We start from the raw sequence: 15,635 nt of genomic DNA on the forward strand, positions 1-15,635 counted from the left end.
AAGTCCCTGAGTTGATTCTCTGCGGTTCCTTGTATCTGCAAACTGGCCTTTCTTGCAGATATCCCCCAACCTGCCCATTGTATGGATTAGAAATAACTACAGCCATTTTAGGGCCAAGGCGCCTATCCTGGGCCAGCTGCTGTGCATATGTGGGGCTGTGGCCAGGATCTGTAAAGGGTCGAGACTGTGTGTGTGTGAGGGGATTCAAATCCTGAGCAACCCATTACAGACAGCTCCCTTCCCCAGATTCTTCTGTGAACATATGAAATCTACAGATCTCCCTGGAGAACTGTGTCCTGTTTACCCCTTGCACCCAGGGCCTGGCAGTTCTCAGCGTGGAACAGGTGCCCAACTACGAAGGGTTGAATGGACGCGAGAGGGGAGGTTGCTTTCCCATGTAGAGAAGGTGGGATGAGACTAAAACTTCATTTTGCCTGGAGAAATTGCTTTTCTTCTTTGTTCACACCTAGAAGCATACGCGGCACATAGTAGGAACTCAATGACTAGAGTGATCATATCCCAGTAAGATTCCAGGACAGTGGCGTAGACAGGACTGTTCGGGCAAACCAGAATGTGTGGTCATCTGTTATCGGTACTTCACCCACTGGGCTAATCCTGCCTCCTGGTAGCTGTTTGGAGAAGAGTGAAGGCTCTTTGGTATTTGGGGCACATCACTTCCATTTATGCTTGGATTCATTAACATTGACTTAACACCTACTAAATGCCAGGTGCACTAGTAGACATTGAAAAACCATAGAGAAAAGCCGTGTTTTTACTCTCAGGATACACTTAGTCTAGCAGAAAGCAAGACTCTCTTGGGTTCCCTATTCCATCAGTCCCTCTCACTCTTTTGTTGTTCTGTTGCCTGGACTGCAGACTGGCCATCATGCTGGTCACGGCGGCCATGGCAGCCACTGTTCCTGTGCAGAGTTGTTTTGGGGGGGATCCCCCGGTCTCTCTGCTCCACCTGGAAGTCTCAGAATGGAAAGGGGCTGGGTCCTGGGGAAATGGAGACAGACAGGAAGCCAGAGAAGGAGGAGGAAGCTGGGCCTTTGCTGAGATAAATCCCATCTGCCTCCCCATCCCGAGCTTTCGAATATAATATTAAAATGTTCCTCATTATTTTCCTTGGATGAGTTTGCTATCCTGATGATATTAATTATTCTTAAAGGTCAACAGCACGCTTTCGAATCCCCTTCTGTTCTATCATGTAATCAGTTAATTAATTGGAAACCATTTAGCGGCGTCTGCCGAGCGCTGTTGTCTGGTGTGAGTTTTCTTGTTTAGTTGCTCCGGTGGTGATGGTTCTCTCCATGCTCCTGTTTCTCCCGAGGATTTGGAAACTTGAGTGTGGGCCCCCTTCCTCCTCCAGCTCCGCTGGCTGGTCCTCCTCCGTTTGCAGTTGGTTTTGGAGGTGTTACCTCATCAGTGTTTTTCTTTGATAATCCTGACCACCAAATACCTGTCGTATGAGAGGCACTGTGTGGGGTGTCCACGTGTATTCTTTTATTTAATTTTCACCACTTAGTGTGGTAGAGATTTTCCACCCATGTCAGAGGAGAGAAGTGAGTGAGATTCATTCTGGTGAAATGAGCTGTCCAAGAGTGATGTAGTTAGGAAGTGGCTGAGCCAGGATGGAGCCTTCTGAAAGCCCTTTGTCCTTGTTGGCTGTGGCTCTGGTGCTTTGGGGTACCCGGGAAAGGACACTGGGTCTTATCTAGAATTCTCAGTCCCAGGCATTGCTGGTTCATTACAGAGGTGACCATTGGATATGAAGCTACAACGATGACTTCCCCAGTCTTGTCTTGTCTTGTCTTTTCCTTTCTTTTCTTTTCTTTTCTTTTCTTTTCTTTCTTTCTTTCTTTCTTTCTTGTAATAAGGATTGAACTCAGAGGCATTTTGCTCTGAGCAATACCTCAAGCTTCCACCTTTTTTATTTTTTATTTTTGTTTTGAAACAGGATCTTGCTAGGTTGCTGAGAGTCTTGGTAAGTTTCTAGGGCTGGCTTCGAACCTGTGATCTTTCTACTTTAGCTTCCCAAGTTCTACGATTTCTGGTATGTGCTACTGTGCCTGGCTCCCAGTCTTTATTATGCTCCCATTTTGCTAGCTGTGGCTAAAATCCGATGCATGCAGAATGAATCCCTTAGCAGCCAGGAGAGAACAGAATCAGGAAGTAATGCTGTGGATAATAACCCTCCCAGCTCCCCAGCATTGTGCAGTCACATAAAAGGATGCTTCTGGGACTGGATGTAGTGGGGCACACCTGTTACTCCAGTACTTGGGAGAGCAAGACAGGAGGATTGCAGGTTTAAGGCTAGCCTCAGGAATTTAGCAAGACCCTATTTCAAAATAAAAAGAGGCGGAGGGAGGCTGGGTGTAATGGCACACATTTGTAATTCGGGAGGTTTGAGACAGGAGAATCATGGTTCGCAGACAGCCTCAGCTACTTAGTGAGGCCCTTTGCAATTCAGTGAGACTCTGTTTCAAAATAAAGAATAAAAAGTAGGGATGGGGTGTAGCTCAGAAGTAGAATGCCCCTGGGATCCATCCCCAGTACTGCACAAAAGAGGGGGGCTGAGGGTGTACCCCAGAGGTTAAAACGGGCCTGAGTTCAATCCTCAGTACAAGAAGATGAGAAAAAAAAAAAAAGATGTATCTGAAGTCTCTTGCCCACGCCCCTAGAGATAGATTCTAGGATACTCCACACCTTGAGTGCCATTGTGGGTCTTCATCCTCTGTGGTTAATCCACAGGATTCTGGTTATTCTGGGGAATTCAGTGGAAAATTTGACTCCAGTTCATTCCCCTTTCAGAGACAAGGATTTCAGGTCTTCCCAGAAAGGGAAGGTTCTGAGGGTTCAGAAGGGTTTCCAAATTCTACTTAAGAATAGCGGGATTCTGCAGGGTGAGGTGGCTCAGGGCTGTAATTCCAGTACTTGGGAGGCTGAGGCAGGAGAATTGAGGACTTGAGGCGGATCTCAGCAACTTAGTGAGGTACTCAAGCAACTTTTAGCAAGACCTTGTGTTTCTAGGGAGAAGACAAAAGGGCTGGGGGTATAGCTCAAAGAGAGAGAGAGAGAGAGAGAGAGAGAGAGAGAGAGAGAGAGAGAGAGAGAGAGAGAGAGAGAGAGAGAGAGAATATGAATGAGAATGCTCCTGAGTTTCATTCTTAGTACCCAAAATAAAACCCACCTAGAAAAAACAAGGCAAGGCACAAGAGGGCCTCAGGTAGCCATTAGCAAAGCCAACACTGCCTGTGTGAACCTTTGGTGTTAGCACTGCAGGGGCCTAAGAGCATACCTTAGGCTCAGAGCTAAGGTCTCTGCTTCTTGACTTGTGCCCCGATCTCAAGGGAATCCCTCCTGCCCCTCAGAAGGGTGGGTGTTCTGGGTGGGTGCTGGCCCAGGGATGAGAAAGCACCTCTTCTTGCCAAGCTCCCAGCACCAGCCTTTGGGCACAGTACAGGCTGGGATGCTCTGTCTTCATCCTTCCCTTCCTCTCTCTGGTCCCTATCTGGAGAGATGTCTCCCCTAGGGCACCCTGGACCTCTCTCTTCTGGAGGCTGAGACAGGAGGATCACTGGTTTGAGGCCAACATCAGCAATGTAGTAAGACTAAATGCTGGCCTCTCCACTTCTTTGATTTATAGCTCCCTTTCATCTTTTGGGGTCACCAGGTGTGGAGTTCACAAAGGCCTCTTTTCTGGAGAAAGTCTTCATGGACTTCCCTAAAATTCCATGTGGGAAACCCAGGCCCTAAACTCAGAAAATCCCACAAATCCCACTGATCAAAAAGCTGGTGTGTGTGTGTGTGTGTGTGTGTGTGTGTGTGTGTGTGTGTGTGTGTTTGGGGGTGGAAGAAAAAGTAGATCTATCCTGCAAATCCAGCAAAGTGTTGGTCATTTTTTTGGGGGGTACCAGGTACCAGGAATTGATCCCAGGGGCATTCTACCTCTTACCCACACCCCCCCAGCCCTATATTTTTATTCTTTATTTTGAAGCAGGGTCTCACTAAGTAGCAGAGGGCCTCACTTAGCTGAGGCTGGCCACAAACCTGAGATCCTCCTGTCTCAGTCTCCCAAGTACTGGGATTACAAGCATGCACCACCATGCCTGGCTTCTTGTTCATTTTTAAGTCAGTTTCCAGTATAGTAACAGCCCTGGCCCAGACTGCTCTGTTGGCACCACCAAGTTTCAGGAGGGCATTACTAAATCCCCTTTCTGATTACCAATACTTGTGTTCATTCCCAGGAGGCCATAGAGAGATTCCCTGGCCCCTGACAGGTGTCTCCTTCCATCAGACATGTGACCCTTGTATTTTCTCTGATACTGTATGTGTGAAGGTTCAAATTTTCAAGACAAAGGGATTTGACTGGAGCCAGAGTCAACTCATCCAGAAAACAAAATTTCACTAGATCAGTGGCTCTCTGAGTGTGGTTCCTAAGCCAGTAACATCAATATCACCCCGGGGAACTGCTTAGAAATGCAAATTTTCCTCCAGCTGTACAGAATCTGAAACTCCAGGAGGAGGTGGATGAAACCTGGTGACCTGATTTTTACAAACTTCCAGGTGATCCTGATACCCAGAGTTGGAGATACCCCCCCCCACACACACAAAGTGTCCCCAACCCTCACGTGACCTGGTTTTCCCCCAACTTCTCACTCGGAAAGAGGGATTGGATGAGACATTAGCAGAATCATACTTCTTTATAAAATGGCTCCAAAAAGTTTTTACCCACAGTTTTATTTTTTTAAAAGAGAGCCATAGATTTTCCTTTAATCCAAAGAGTAAATTTTAGAAGGAGGACAGGCAAGTGCCTAGCCTCACTGAAAGGAAATGAACAGGAATTTGCCACCTGTGTCTTTAAGAGCAATGGGTCCCTCTGTTCTACTATCCTTTCCTGGACTTGGTTTGTTCCAGAAGTCCTGCCCCGGCCTGGGATGTGGGATGCATGATGGCAGGCAGGGAGACCTCTGCCCCCTCCTCCCTCCATGGCCCCCACTTTGCTTTTAGTAACGGCAGGCTTTCTGATTTCCCCCGCATGCTCTGCCCTTTGCCTCTGTGTCTTCTTCTTGTCAAGGCAGCTCCTGGGTAAACGCGAGCTGTCTTGGCCACAGCAGCAGGTCACTGTCATGTGCTGCATCCACCCTCACCCCTGGGTGGCCAGTCAGTGGACACCAGCCTGCCCGTGCACCCGCCTGGATCTCCAGAGAGCCCTATGCCTAGAGCAATTAGCCTTGGGCTAATCTGTCTGAAAAACTCCAAGGAGCAAAATCCCTCAAAATAGCCCCAGTATAACATTCGAGGTCTGGTGCAAATCAGACAGTTGTAGAAACAAGGCTGACTTAAAGGCTTCTTGGTGGCTTCATGCTGTGTGTGTGTGTGTGTGTGTGTGTGTGTGTGTGTGTGTGAGAGAGAGAGAGAGAGAGAGAGAGAGAGAGAGAGAGAGAGAGAGAGAGAGAGAGAGAGAGAGGCCATCACTCAATGGCACCCTCCAGGAGAATCTAACCTGCTGCCAGTGCAGGCTGGCTTCCCATGAACAGAAGGAAGTCCCAGGACTTGCAGGCAGGAAGGGATCTGGGTGAGCTAGAAGCTGCCCCCTGCGGGGTCTGAGTCTGTATTTTTGTTCTTTGGCCTTTTCTCTGCTGTTTGCCCGCCTTTCAGATGACCAAGCCTTATGGGACTTCAGCTCAATTTGCTGGTTTTTTTTTTTTTTTTTTTTTTAAATTGAGCTCTTCCTGGGTTCCAAGCATGCTAAGGGTATACATTGAAGAGAAATTCTTTGTTTTCAAGAAAAGCTGCCTGATGAGTGGGGCCAGCACTTGGAGTGTGCCTGACATTCAAAGCCAGCAGCCTGAGGCATGGGCTGTGGTTGAGGCCCAGGAAAAACACAGGGGGAGAAAGAAGGGAGAGGAACTTTCAGAATGGTAGGTGCTAGCAGTCCTGGGAGGGGACCACTGAATGTGCTGCGGGATGTCCCGTGCGGCAAGGGTGTTAAGGGAGCAGAAAGCATTAGTGCTATGGTGGCAGATGGAGTGCCTGGAAGCTGTCAGGGTGCAGCTAGCAGGGCAGTACCAGTGTGTTCATGGTGGGTCTGTCGGTTTAGCTATGGGGTGGAGATAAAGAAATGGAAGGAGACGGACAGCAAGAGACTATTTGGGTATCGACGGCTGAGGTCATTTTACGAAAAAACTTAATCTCCTATGTGCAGTTTAGACTACATTAGGCAAACCGAATGTTTGGAAGAGTCCAGCTTTCTGTTCTAAGTCTGGACTCCTTTTTGTCCAGCCATAGTTCTGGCCCCCTCATTACTCAGCACTTGGCAGGTCCTGACTCTTCTTTACTTTCCTGTCCTGAGGTTCTCTAGTGTGAGACGGTACTGTCAGCCATTTGATGATGTTTGATTGTACTCTAGGACCACTGGAATGATTTCTTTTTTCATAAAACAAGCCCCCTGGCTACTGAATTCTGGGTCAGATTTGCATCTTGGGAAAGAAACATGACTTGATCTGGTAGTTATTCTTTTCCACCTGTAGACTGCCTCTTCTTCTCTAAGGACCCGAGTCAATGCCTGGATTTCTGGTGGGCCACAGCTATGGTTTCCAATACGGTAGCTTTTCAGCACGCATGGCTACTGAGCACTTGAAATATGGCCAGTCCCAACTGAGATGCGCTGTGATAGCAAAATATACTCGTATTTCAAAGACTTAACTACAAAAGATAACGTGAAACATCTCAGTGGTGTTTTGTATATTGATTACATGTTGAGGTGATGATATTTTAGATATGTTAAGTAAACTGTATTATAATAATTTATTTTACTTTTTTCCTCTCTTTTAAAATGAGACTGATAGAAAATTTCCAATGGCGTATGTGACTTGTATTACATTTCTATTGAAACGTGTTATTCTAGACCAGGGGTTGCCTTAAATTGTGAAAAGTCACACAGGAAATATTTTGGGCTTTGGGCTCTGAGGGTCATTTGGCTTCTGTCATGACTGTTCATGCAAATGCAAGAATAGACTGTATTAGTTTCTCGTCAGTGCTGTAACAAATTAACATGCAATTTGTAACATAAAACAGAACAGTTTTATTGTCTGACTCTTCTGTGGTTTGGAAGGTCTTGCTGGGCTAAAGTCCAGGAGCAGCAGGGCTGTATTCCCTTTCCGGTATACAGGGAGAATCTTTGTTTTTGCCTCTTCCAGCTTTTGGGACCATGCGTATTCACAGCCCCTCCTCCATTTTTAAGGCCAGCCAAGTTGCATCTCTCTGTGCCTCTCTTTTCTAGTCACAACTGGCTGACTCTTTCTCCTTCTTCTTCTATTTGTAAGGACCCTTGTGGTTCCATTGGGACCACAAGATGATTCAGGATAATTTTCCTTTGTCATGGTCTGTGCCCTTAATCACTTCTGCAAAGTCCCTTTTGTTTGTAAACTAACATATTCACAGATTTGGGGGATTAGGATGTGAATGTCTTTGGAGGACCATTAGTCTACCTAGAACACAGTCACAGACAACATATAAACATGTGGGCATGGCTATTTTCCAATAACATTGCATAACCAGACAACCGGCCTACAGGCCAGAGCCTGCTGCTTCCTGGGCTAGGCCACCATTGCTCTAAGAATGTAATGTGGGGTGATATTTTTGCTGGATACTCTCTAGAGAAGGGTCTGTGGTCCAATAAATTTGAGAGATTCAGTCAATCAGATCCTTCTCTTTGTTAAGGATCTGAGAACATTTTCCTTCCTTCCTTCCTTCCTTCCTTCCTTCCTTCCTTCCTTCTCTCTTTCTCTCTCTCTTTCTCCCTCCCCTATCCTCCCTTCCCCTCCCCTCTCCTCTCCTCTCCCTTTCTCTTTTTCTCCTATGTAGAGTATAAAAGGAAACAAAGGAATATAGAGAATATAGAGGCAGCAAAGCTCTCACAAAGGGGAGGGGACTGTAAGGGGGGCAGCTCAAGGCTCTGAGAAGTTCTGTAGTATATAAGCCTGTTTAATTTTCTTCAGCACAACAGTTTTCAAGGATTATGATTTTTTTTGTTTTAAATTTCACGTGATAGTACCCACGAACATTCTGCAGACTTAGATTCCCAGGAAGTCTCCCTGGGAAACCCTGGCCTTGCCCAGCACAGGCCTTTTAGAGAAGACTGCCTCTAGTCTCCTGATCTGAGGTCAAGACTCCAGTCACGTCACTTGAGATTTGATTAGAGAAAGCATTTTGGCTTCATTAAAGTTCATTAAATGAGCCATCTAGTGTAATTTAGCTGAATAAAAATGGCTCAAATGGCTTTAACCCCCACCCCCTTTTACAGCAATTTAATTGAGAGAAAAGCAAATATATCAATGATGTAGAAAAATCTTTCTTGGCCTTCAGGAGGAAAGCTGGGCAGTGGCACCTGTTTGTCTGTCACAGGCACTGAGTTTTAAGGGTTGGCTCCTGGGGCCTCATCAGTCCTGGCAGCAGGCCTTGGTCACGAGATAGCATGGCACTTCTTTCCTGCTGTTCAGTACAACGAGGCTGATGGCTCCTTGGCTCCTCAGGGTGGGGCCTAGCCATCTCTGGTGCAAGACAAATGGTGCACAGAAGTGATAGATTCCAGACCCATGAGGTGTGAGCTCTTGGTCCTTGAAAAAACATAAGCAGGAGACTGTCAACTCCACCTTTCTCCTGTGGTTCCCCCCCCTCCCCCCCGAAAACTCTCTGTGAGGTTTGGTGCTACAGCAAGGAATTCTCTTTTCATGACTTTTCCTGCAGTTTCTTTATTAATTTCCAAAGAATACCAGTTTGTTATGGCATGGAAGGGGGCTGGCTGTCTCAAAGAAGATTTCTATTGTCTGAATGATTGTGCCCTCCCAAATTCATATGTTGAAATCCTCACCCAAGAGTGTGGGGAAAAGGAGCTCTAATTACACTGTTGGTGGAATTGTAAATTAGTCCAACCACTAAGGAAATCAGTTTGAAGGTTCCTCAAAAAACTAGGAATGCAACCACCGTATGACCCAGCTATACTACTCCTTTGTACTAAAATTTGAATGCTATAGTGATCTATGCATACTCATGTTTAGAGCAGCACGATTCGCAATAGCCAAATTAGAGAACCAACCCGGGTATCTGTCAATGGATAAATAAACAACAAAAAAATGTGCTACGTATACACAATGGAATTCTACTCAGCTATAAAGAAGGACAGAATTCTGTCATTTGCAGGAGAATGGATGGAGCTGGGTAATATGCTAAGAGAGTTTAGTCTTGGAAAGTCAAGGCTGGTATGTTTTCTCTCATTTGTGGAAGCTAGAGAGAAAATAGGAAGCAAAGGACTTTAAATAATGCAAAGTAGATAGGTAGAGTGGTTGAAGGGGATTAGGGGTGAAAGAGATGGGAGAAGGGAGGACTGGAGAGAGAAACAGTTCAAATAATACTGTGACAATATGTGAAGGGATGACTACTAACCTCACTAACTCATGTGGGGTGGAAAAGTAGAGAGTGCGTTGGGATGTAGAGGAAAGTATGCAAAGAGCTCTATGTATATATTTTAACACATCGAATTTTGTTATGATCTATATCATAACACCAACAAAATAAACCCACAAAAAGTGCCGTCTCATGGAGGAAATAGACTTGCATCGTGATGGTTCCAGCCTGCAAACCACAGCCTTGGAACCTGCAGAAGTGAGAGGGGTTTTAAGATTAATTTTGCTGAATGCACCAAGTACATTTGATGTTTTAAAGAATGCCTTTCAGCAGCAGCAGCAACAGCAACAACACAAAACCTCCAGGAAAAGTTAGCCATGATGGAATTAATTCTTGGGATGTGAGCTGAGTGTCTTCTTGGTTCTGTTTACACTTACAGGAATCTTGTAAGAAGAGTCTGGAGTATACTCAGGGTGCCGACAAGTGGACAGAGAGCAAATTGTATCTTAGCAGTTGGAGTTTTGTTGGGAGCCTGGTTCCCTAGAGTGACTTAGAGAGAGGGGGTAACAGGAACATGGCTTGGAGTCTTTTGGGGACACAGTGGGATAGCCAACTTGGCTTTCAGGGGCTTGGGGCAAGTGAGAGGCTGAGAACAGATGTACTAATTTGCTAATGCTACCATGACACAATACCATAGACCGAGTGACTTCAGCAATAGCTGTTCATTTCTGCAGTTATGGAGGCTGCAAGTCCCAGATCAAGCTGGTTGGTAGGGCTGGTTTCTTTTGAAGCTTCTCTCTTTGACTTGAGATGGCTTTTTTCCTGTGTCTGCACAGGGTCTTCCCTCTCTGTGTGTTTATGTCCAAATCCCTTAAAAGAACCCACTAGATTTGGATCAAGGCTCACTCTCTACAACCTCATCCAATCTCAGTCATCTCTTTAAAGGTCCTATCTCCATATACATGAACATTGTAAGGTACTGGGGGTTAGGGCTTCAAGATAAATAGTTTGGGAGGGAGCCCATTAGAATGGAAGACAAAACCCAAGTAAGAGGGTCCAAGGAAAATCTGAGATGGAGTGGGCCTCTAGGAGCTGGTGGGAGCTAGCCACCCAAGAGTCGGTGGCATTGAGATGAACAGATGAAAACTGGCTGGATAGAGGTTGGGGAGCAGTGTGGGTTAGTAGCACAGAGATGCTGGGCACCTGCTCCAGCAATCTCATACACACTTGAATCCTGAGACATAATTGCCTACTGGGCCCCAAAGAAGAGGTATTTCCGAACGTTGGCCCACTTGTGATCCAGGACCTCCATGAAGAAGCCCATCTTCAGGGTCACTTTGAGGATGGAGTTTAGTGTCTTGTTTTCAGCTCTCAGTCCCCAAAGGGTATATGTTTAGGGCAACAGAAAAACTGCTTCTAGCTGGTTTCTCTTGGCAATAGCTTCTACCTTGCTAACTCTTTTGTAGGGCAATAGGATTCTTGGGGTAGAAGGTGACACCTCCCAAATTGTGGGGCTCCATTTCTGCTCTAGTTGAGTGTCTCCATTAGGAAGGTCATGGAATTGCTTTCCCTATTGAGCTCTCTGCTACTCAGCAGGGAGGTTGCCTGGAAAGATCCCTGTACACAGCAGGATTAATGCATTAATGGGTCATCTCTCCCCATCACTCCCTAGGGCCCAGAGTGCAGCCATATGTGTGTCTGGCTCATGTTCCCAGAGCACCCAGTAGCGACATCATCACCGTTTATTACCTCTGGACCCTAGAGTCTGGCTTTGAGAGAGCCAGTTGTGCAGGACAAAATTAATGGCTTTGTTTGGGAGTCTCAGATGAGAGATAGAGAGGGCAATGTCATGGAGCTTGGTTTTGGGAAAGTGTCTGATGCTTTATCTCATAAAAAAAATCCTGCTCACCAAATTAATTCAATGGTCAGGTGGCTTGGACACTGGCCATTGATCCAAGCAAAAGTCAGAGATGGGTGATAATGTATCTGTTAGGGAGGAGGCTGCCATGGGGCTCAGAGACAGAATGGTTCCTAATTAAACTCTTGTCTGATGAGCAAGGTAACCAGCTCATCAATAACTGATGGCGGCGAGGCACCAGATAGAAGAAAACTTGGGGTAGAGAATTCTGAGTGGGTGGTAAGTCCAATTGGAGCCCCATGCCTGAGTTTCCCCATATAATCTACATCACAAGAATATATAAATGCCGGAGAGAGCAGGATGGCCTGAGGCATACCCTGTTTGTTTTGTGGTGTGTGTGTGTTTGCCTTACTTCTTGTCTTTACTGTGTATGTTTGTCTTTGGGGCTGGGTGCTTCTATTGTGTATCTTTGGGAGGGCACTGTGTACAGCTGTACTGCATGTTTCCTTGGTCTTGTTCAATACAGTGTTGTTTTGTCTGGGAACACACACATACACACATACGTACACAAACACACGGGCTTTCATGTATGTGTGAACTCTGTGTGGACAGAGTTCAGGAGTGCTGTAGTGGCCAATCCATTTGGACAAAGAACTGGAGGAATCTGAGAGACCCTTTTCTTCCACATGGGGATTATTAGTTGGAAGAGGGGTGGGGGGTCACAGGAAATGCAGCTGAGACACCCCTGGGAGAGCTAGAGCCCACCTCCTGTTTACCAGGTGTCCCAAGCCCCCGTCCTCCTTCAACTTGTAATAAGGAGGAGCTAATGCTATTTCTTATTATTTGTTTGCCCAGAGTGCCTGTTATTTTCTTTCTTTCGGAATCCAATTTTCTCTTGACATTTCTCCCTCATGGAGCAAAGCTTGGCCTTTGTGGGAGGACATTTCTGGCAGCCTGCTCTCTGCCTGGGGCTCCCTGACTCTTGGACAGCTTCTTGCCTGCACCTCTCTGGGATGAGCACAGCTGCCCTATTCCCTGGGCTGCTCCTTTCTCCTGGACTTGCTTTTGAGTCTTCCTTGGGGCATGCCACCCCAAGTTAAAAGAGCCCAGGATTTCTGGCTGCAGTCCCTGCAGGCTCCTGTTTTCAACTTCACAACCATGGGTTCTGTTCAAGGGAGGACTATAATGAGGTGGGGAAGTAGAGGCAGACAGATGCCTGACGCCGTTCTGAAGTTCCAGCAGGATTCCCTTATGGATGTGGAGGTTTGGACTTACCCAGCTTTTGCTGCCAAGAATGCTGTTGTATGTAGATAGTAAATCAGAAAAAAGAGGGGGAAAAACTTGCTACTTGATGATTCAAACAGATTTGTTAAAACATTACAGAGGTTAATGGCAACAGAGACTCAAGAATGGTACCCAAACCCATTGTCCTCAACCTCAAGTTCTGAGCTTGCAAGATTAGCAGCATTCAGCATCAAGGTGCAGGCCACAAGTGTCATGGTTTCAGGTCTTCCTTGATCAACACTTTCCTTCTGACTTGAGGGAAGCAGTGGAAGTTTGTAGAAAGAAAAGGTCTTGTGAGGCAGAGAATGATGAACAACTTAGGTTTATAGGTTTGTCAAACTGTGCTATCATGCCAAAGCTTTTAGCCGGGCAGAGAAGAGGGAACATGGGGTCATGGTGACCATCCTTGGTGTGGGCTTAAGGACTCTGGACAGAGAGTATACTGGGTTCAGGGAAGACAGTGGAACAGTAAACTTGGGAGCTACCTACCTATGGTCCCCTTCCCTTCTCCCTCAGGTCCCTGTACCTCCAGAGTGGAACTGACTCCCTTACACCATCATAGACTGTCCCAGACAGCTAGCCAGTTTAGATCAATGTAGGACTCGGCCAACTCATCACAGACAGGCTGCATCAAGGGGGTAGGGGAGACTCTGTCCCTTAGGCTGCTCTTGTATTTGAATGTCTGTACGTATTATGAACTGAGTATACTCTCTGTGTGAGCTGTAGAATCATTTCTCTCTTTAGATATTAAGAAGGACTGGGAGTATAGCTTAATGGTAGAGTGTACGCCTAGCATATCCCAGGCCTTGGGTTCCATTCCCAGCAACACACACACACACACACACACACACACACACACACACACACACACACCAATAGATATCTAATGGCCTTCTTAAATTCAATATGGGTCAGGAGGAAATTCTGGCCCCCACTTTCCCACTGTTCTTTTGGCAGGCTTCCTCGCCTCATAGGATGGTCTCACTACTTACCTGGTCACTTGAATCTTTTCTATCCTTTCCCAGGTCGAATCTGGTAGGACGTTTTGGCAGCTTTATCTCCAGCACTTATCTTGAACTCACTCACAACTATCACTACTCCCATCTCTTGCTTAGAACATTGTGTAGCAGCCTCCAAACTGGCTGATCAGCTTCTAGCCTTGGTCTCCCATTTTTACAAATGGTAGATTTATCTTCTCCCTGGAAAAGCCACACAATTCCTTCCCACTACTCCTTTAACTAAAATCCAGTCTTCTCTCATGACCAGCAAGGTGGGTATAATATAAATCTCTCTTCCACCTATCTTAAAGCATTTCCCTCTCCTTTTATTTTTTTATTGTGCTACCATGGATAGAACCCACTGGTACTGAATCTCCAAGCTACATCCCTAGCCCTAGTTTTTAGATTTTTTATTTTTGAAACAACATCTCACTGAGATGCAAAGGGCCTCACCAAGTAGCTGAGGCTATACATGAACCACGATCCTCTGGTCTCTGCCACCTGAATGCTGGGATTATAAGCATGCACCTGGCTCCCCCTCCTTTTTTTCCTGGCTGACCTGGTTCTTCTTAGGCCTTTGTACATTCTGCTTATACTTCCCAAAGTACTCCACCCTGGCACTTAGCTTATTCTCATTCTACTAGTCTCAGGTCCTACATCACCTTCTCAGAAGGCACTTCTCTGAGCAACCATCTGGAGTAGCCTTCTTCCCACCACATGAATAGCTTACATCACTTTGTTTATATTTCCTTCTGCTTACTCATTCTTAACTTGAATTTAAGGCTATGGAGGGACCTTACCTTCCCCTTAGCAGTCTGCACTCTCATTTCTCAGGGTAGCCTATATTTGACTCTCAATAAATATTTGCTATAGAAACCATCTAAATATAGGTGCATGTGTAAGCATATGTGTGTGTATATAAACAGGAGTCTGTTTGCCTTTATTACCTACATGTTTAATAGACACAAATATACACATGCTTGTGTGTGTGTGTATTCGTATTTACCTAAATGGAATCAGCACCACTATCCGTTCCCATCAGCAAATGAGAACATTGTTCCTGAGGTGCCACTTTAATTCTAGCAGTGTCTAACTGATGCCTTTAAGGGCTGTTATTGAATCAAAAGTTGTTTGTTGAGCCTGGCAAAGTAATAACTGTGGGCGTGTTTCTTCTTTTATTTAGAAGACTAATGGCTGCTCCTTTCCCCTGTACATCCTAATGAGAACAATTAAATAGCCATTAGGAGGAGAACAGACGTATGCACAAAAGGCTGATGTCTTGATCTCACTCATGGGCATGTTTGCCAGGGGAGAGATGGGCTAGAAGGAATCACAGGTGATCTGCAAAGTTTTCCAACCTGTGTCCATGTTAAGAATGTGTGTGGACTTGTGTGGCCTCAGCGCTTACTCTCCTTTTGAAGAAGGGTGATTTCACACAGGCTCCCTGAAATTTTCTCCCTTCCTTTCTTTCTTTATTCCTGCCTTCCTTCCTTCCTTTTTATACTGGGGATTGAACTCAGGGGCATTCTACCTCCAACATATATTCCCATCCCTTTTGATTTTTTATTTTGAATACAGGGTCTTGTTGTTTTTGAGGCTGACCTTGAACCTCTGATCCTTCTATCTCAGCCTCCCAAGTACTGGGATCACAGGCATGCACCACCATGCATAGCTCTTCCTGAATTTTTATTACTAGGAGAATAACAAAGGGAATTTTATTGTGTCTTTGATTTGTAAAACTTTGCCCTTTAAAGGCTTCAGAATTCTCTCCCAACCTGATCTGTGGCCTCAATTATCCTTAGCAGAATAGAGCAAAGAAAAAGGAGAAAAGCAAAGCTGGGCTTCACTGACATGACCAAACTCACTGTCAGGAGCACTATTAATACTAGGTTTGTTCTTTAACTTTCTCTTTTTTTGTCAATCTTGCAGAAACCTGTCAAGTAACCGGCTCACCACACTCTCATGGCAACTCTTCCAGACGCTGAGTCTTCGGGAATTGTAAGTTTGGTTTGGAAGACTGTGCAGGTGCTGAAGTGATGGTACTCATTGAGTGGGGTGAAATGTCAAGCACTGGAGCTATCTGA

The 15,635-nt window shown here is 45.8% G+C and overlaps 1 protein-coding gene across 6 annotated transcripts in view; it reads left to right on the forward strand.

Moving 5' to 3' along the window:
* The window catches only part of NTRK3 (neurotrophic receptor tyrosine kinase 3), a gene marked incomplete at both ends in the record, with an annotated part of 365,601 nt that overhangs the window by 86,986 nt on the left and 262,980 nt on the right, over positions 1 to 15,635 (forward strand). For all 6 annotated transcript variants that reach the window (XM_080692445.1, XM_080692446.1, XM_080692447.1 and 3 more), the window contains one exon: positions 15,481 to 15,549. In XM_080692445.1, coding sequence (XP_080548571.1) covers positions 15,481 to 15,549 — 69 coding nt within the window. The remainder of the gene's footprint in view (positions 1 to 15,480; positions 15,550 to 15,635) is intronic.

This window comes from Muscardinus avellanarius (assembly GCF_963383645.1).
Source record: "Muscardinus avellanarius genome assembly, chromosome: 3".
NCBI lineage: Eukaryota > Metazoa > Chordata > Mammalia > Rodentia > Gliridae > Muscardinus > Muscardinus avellanarius.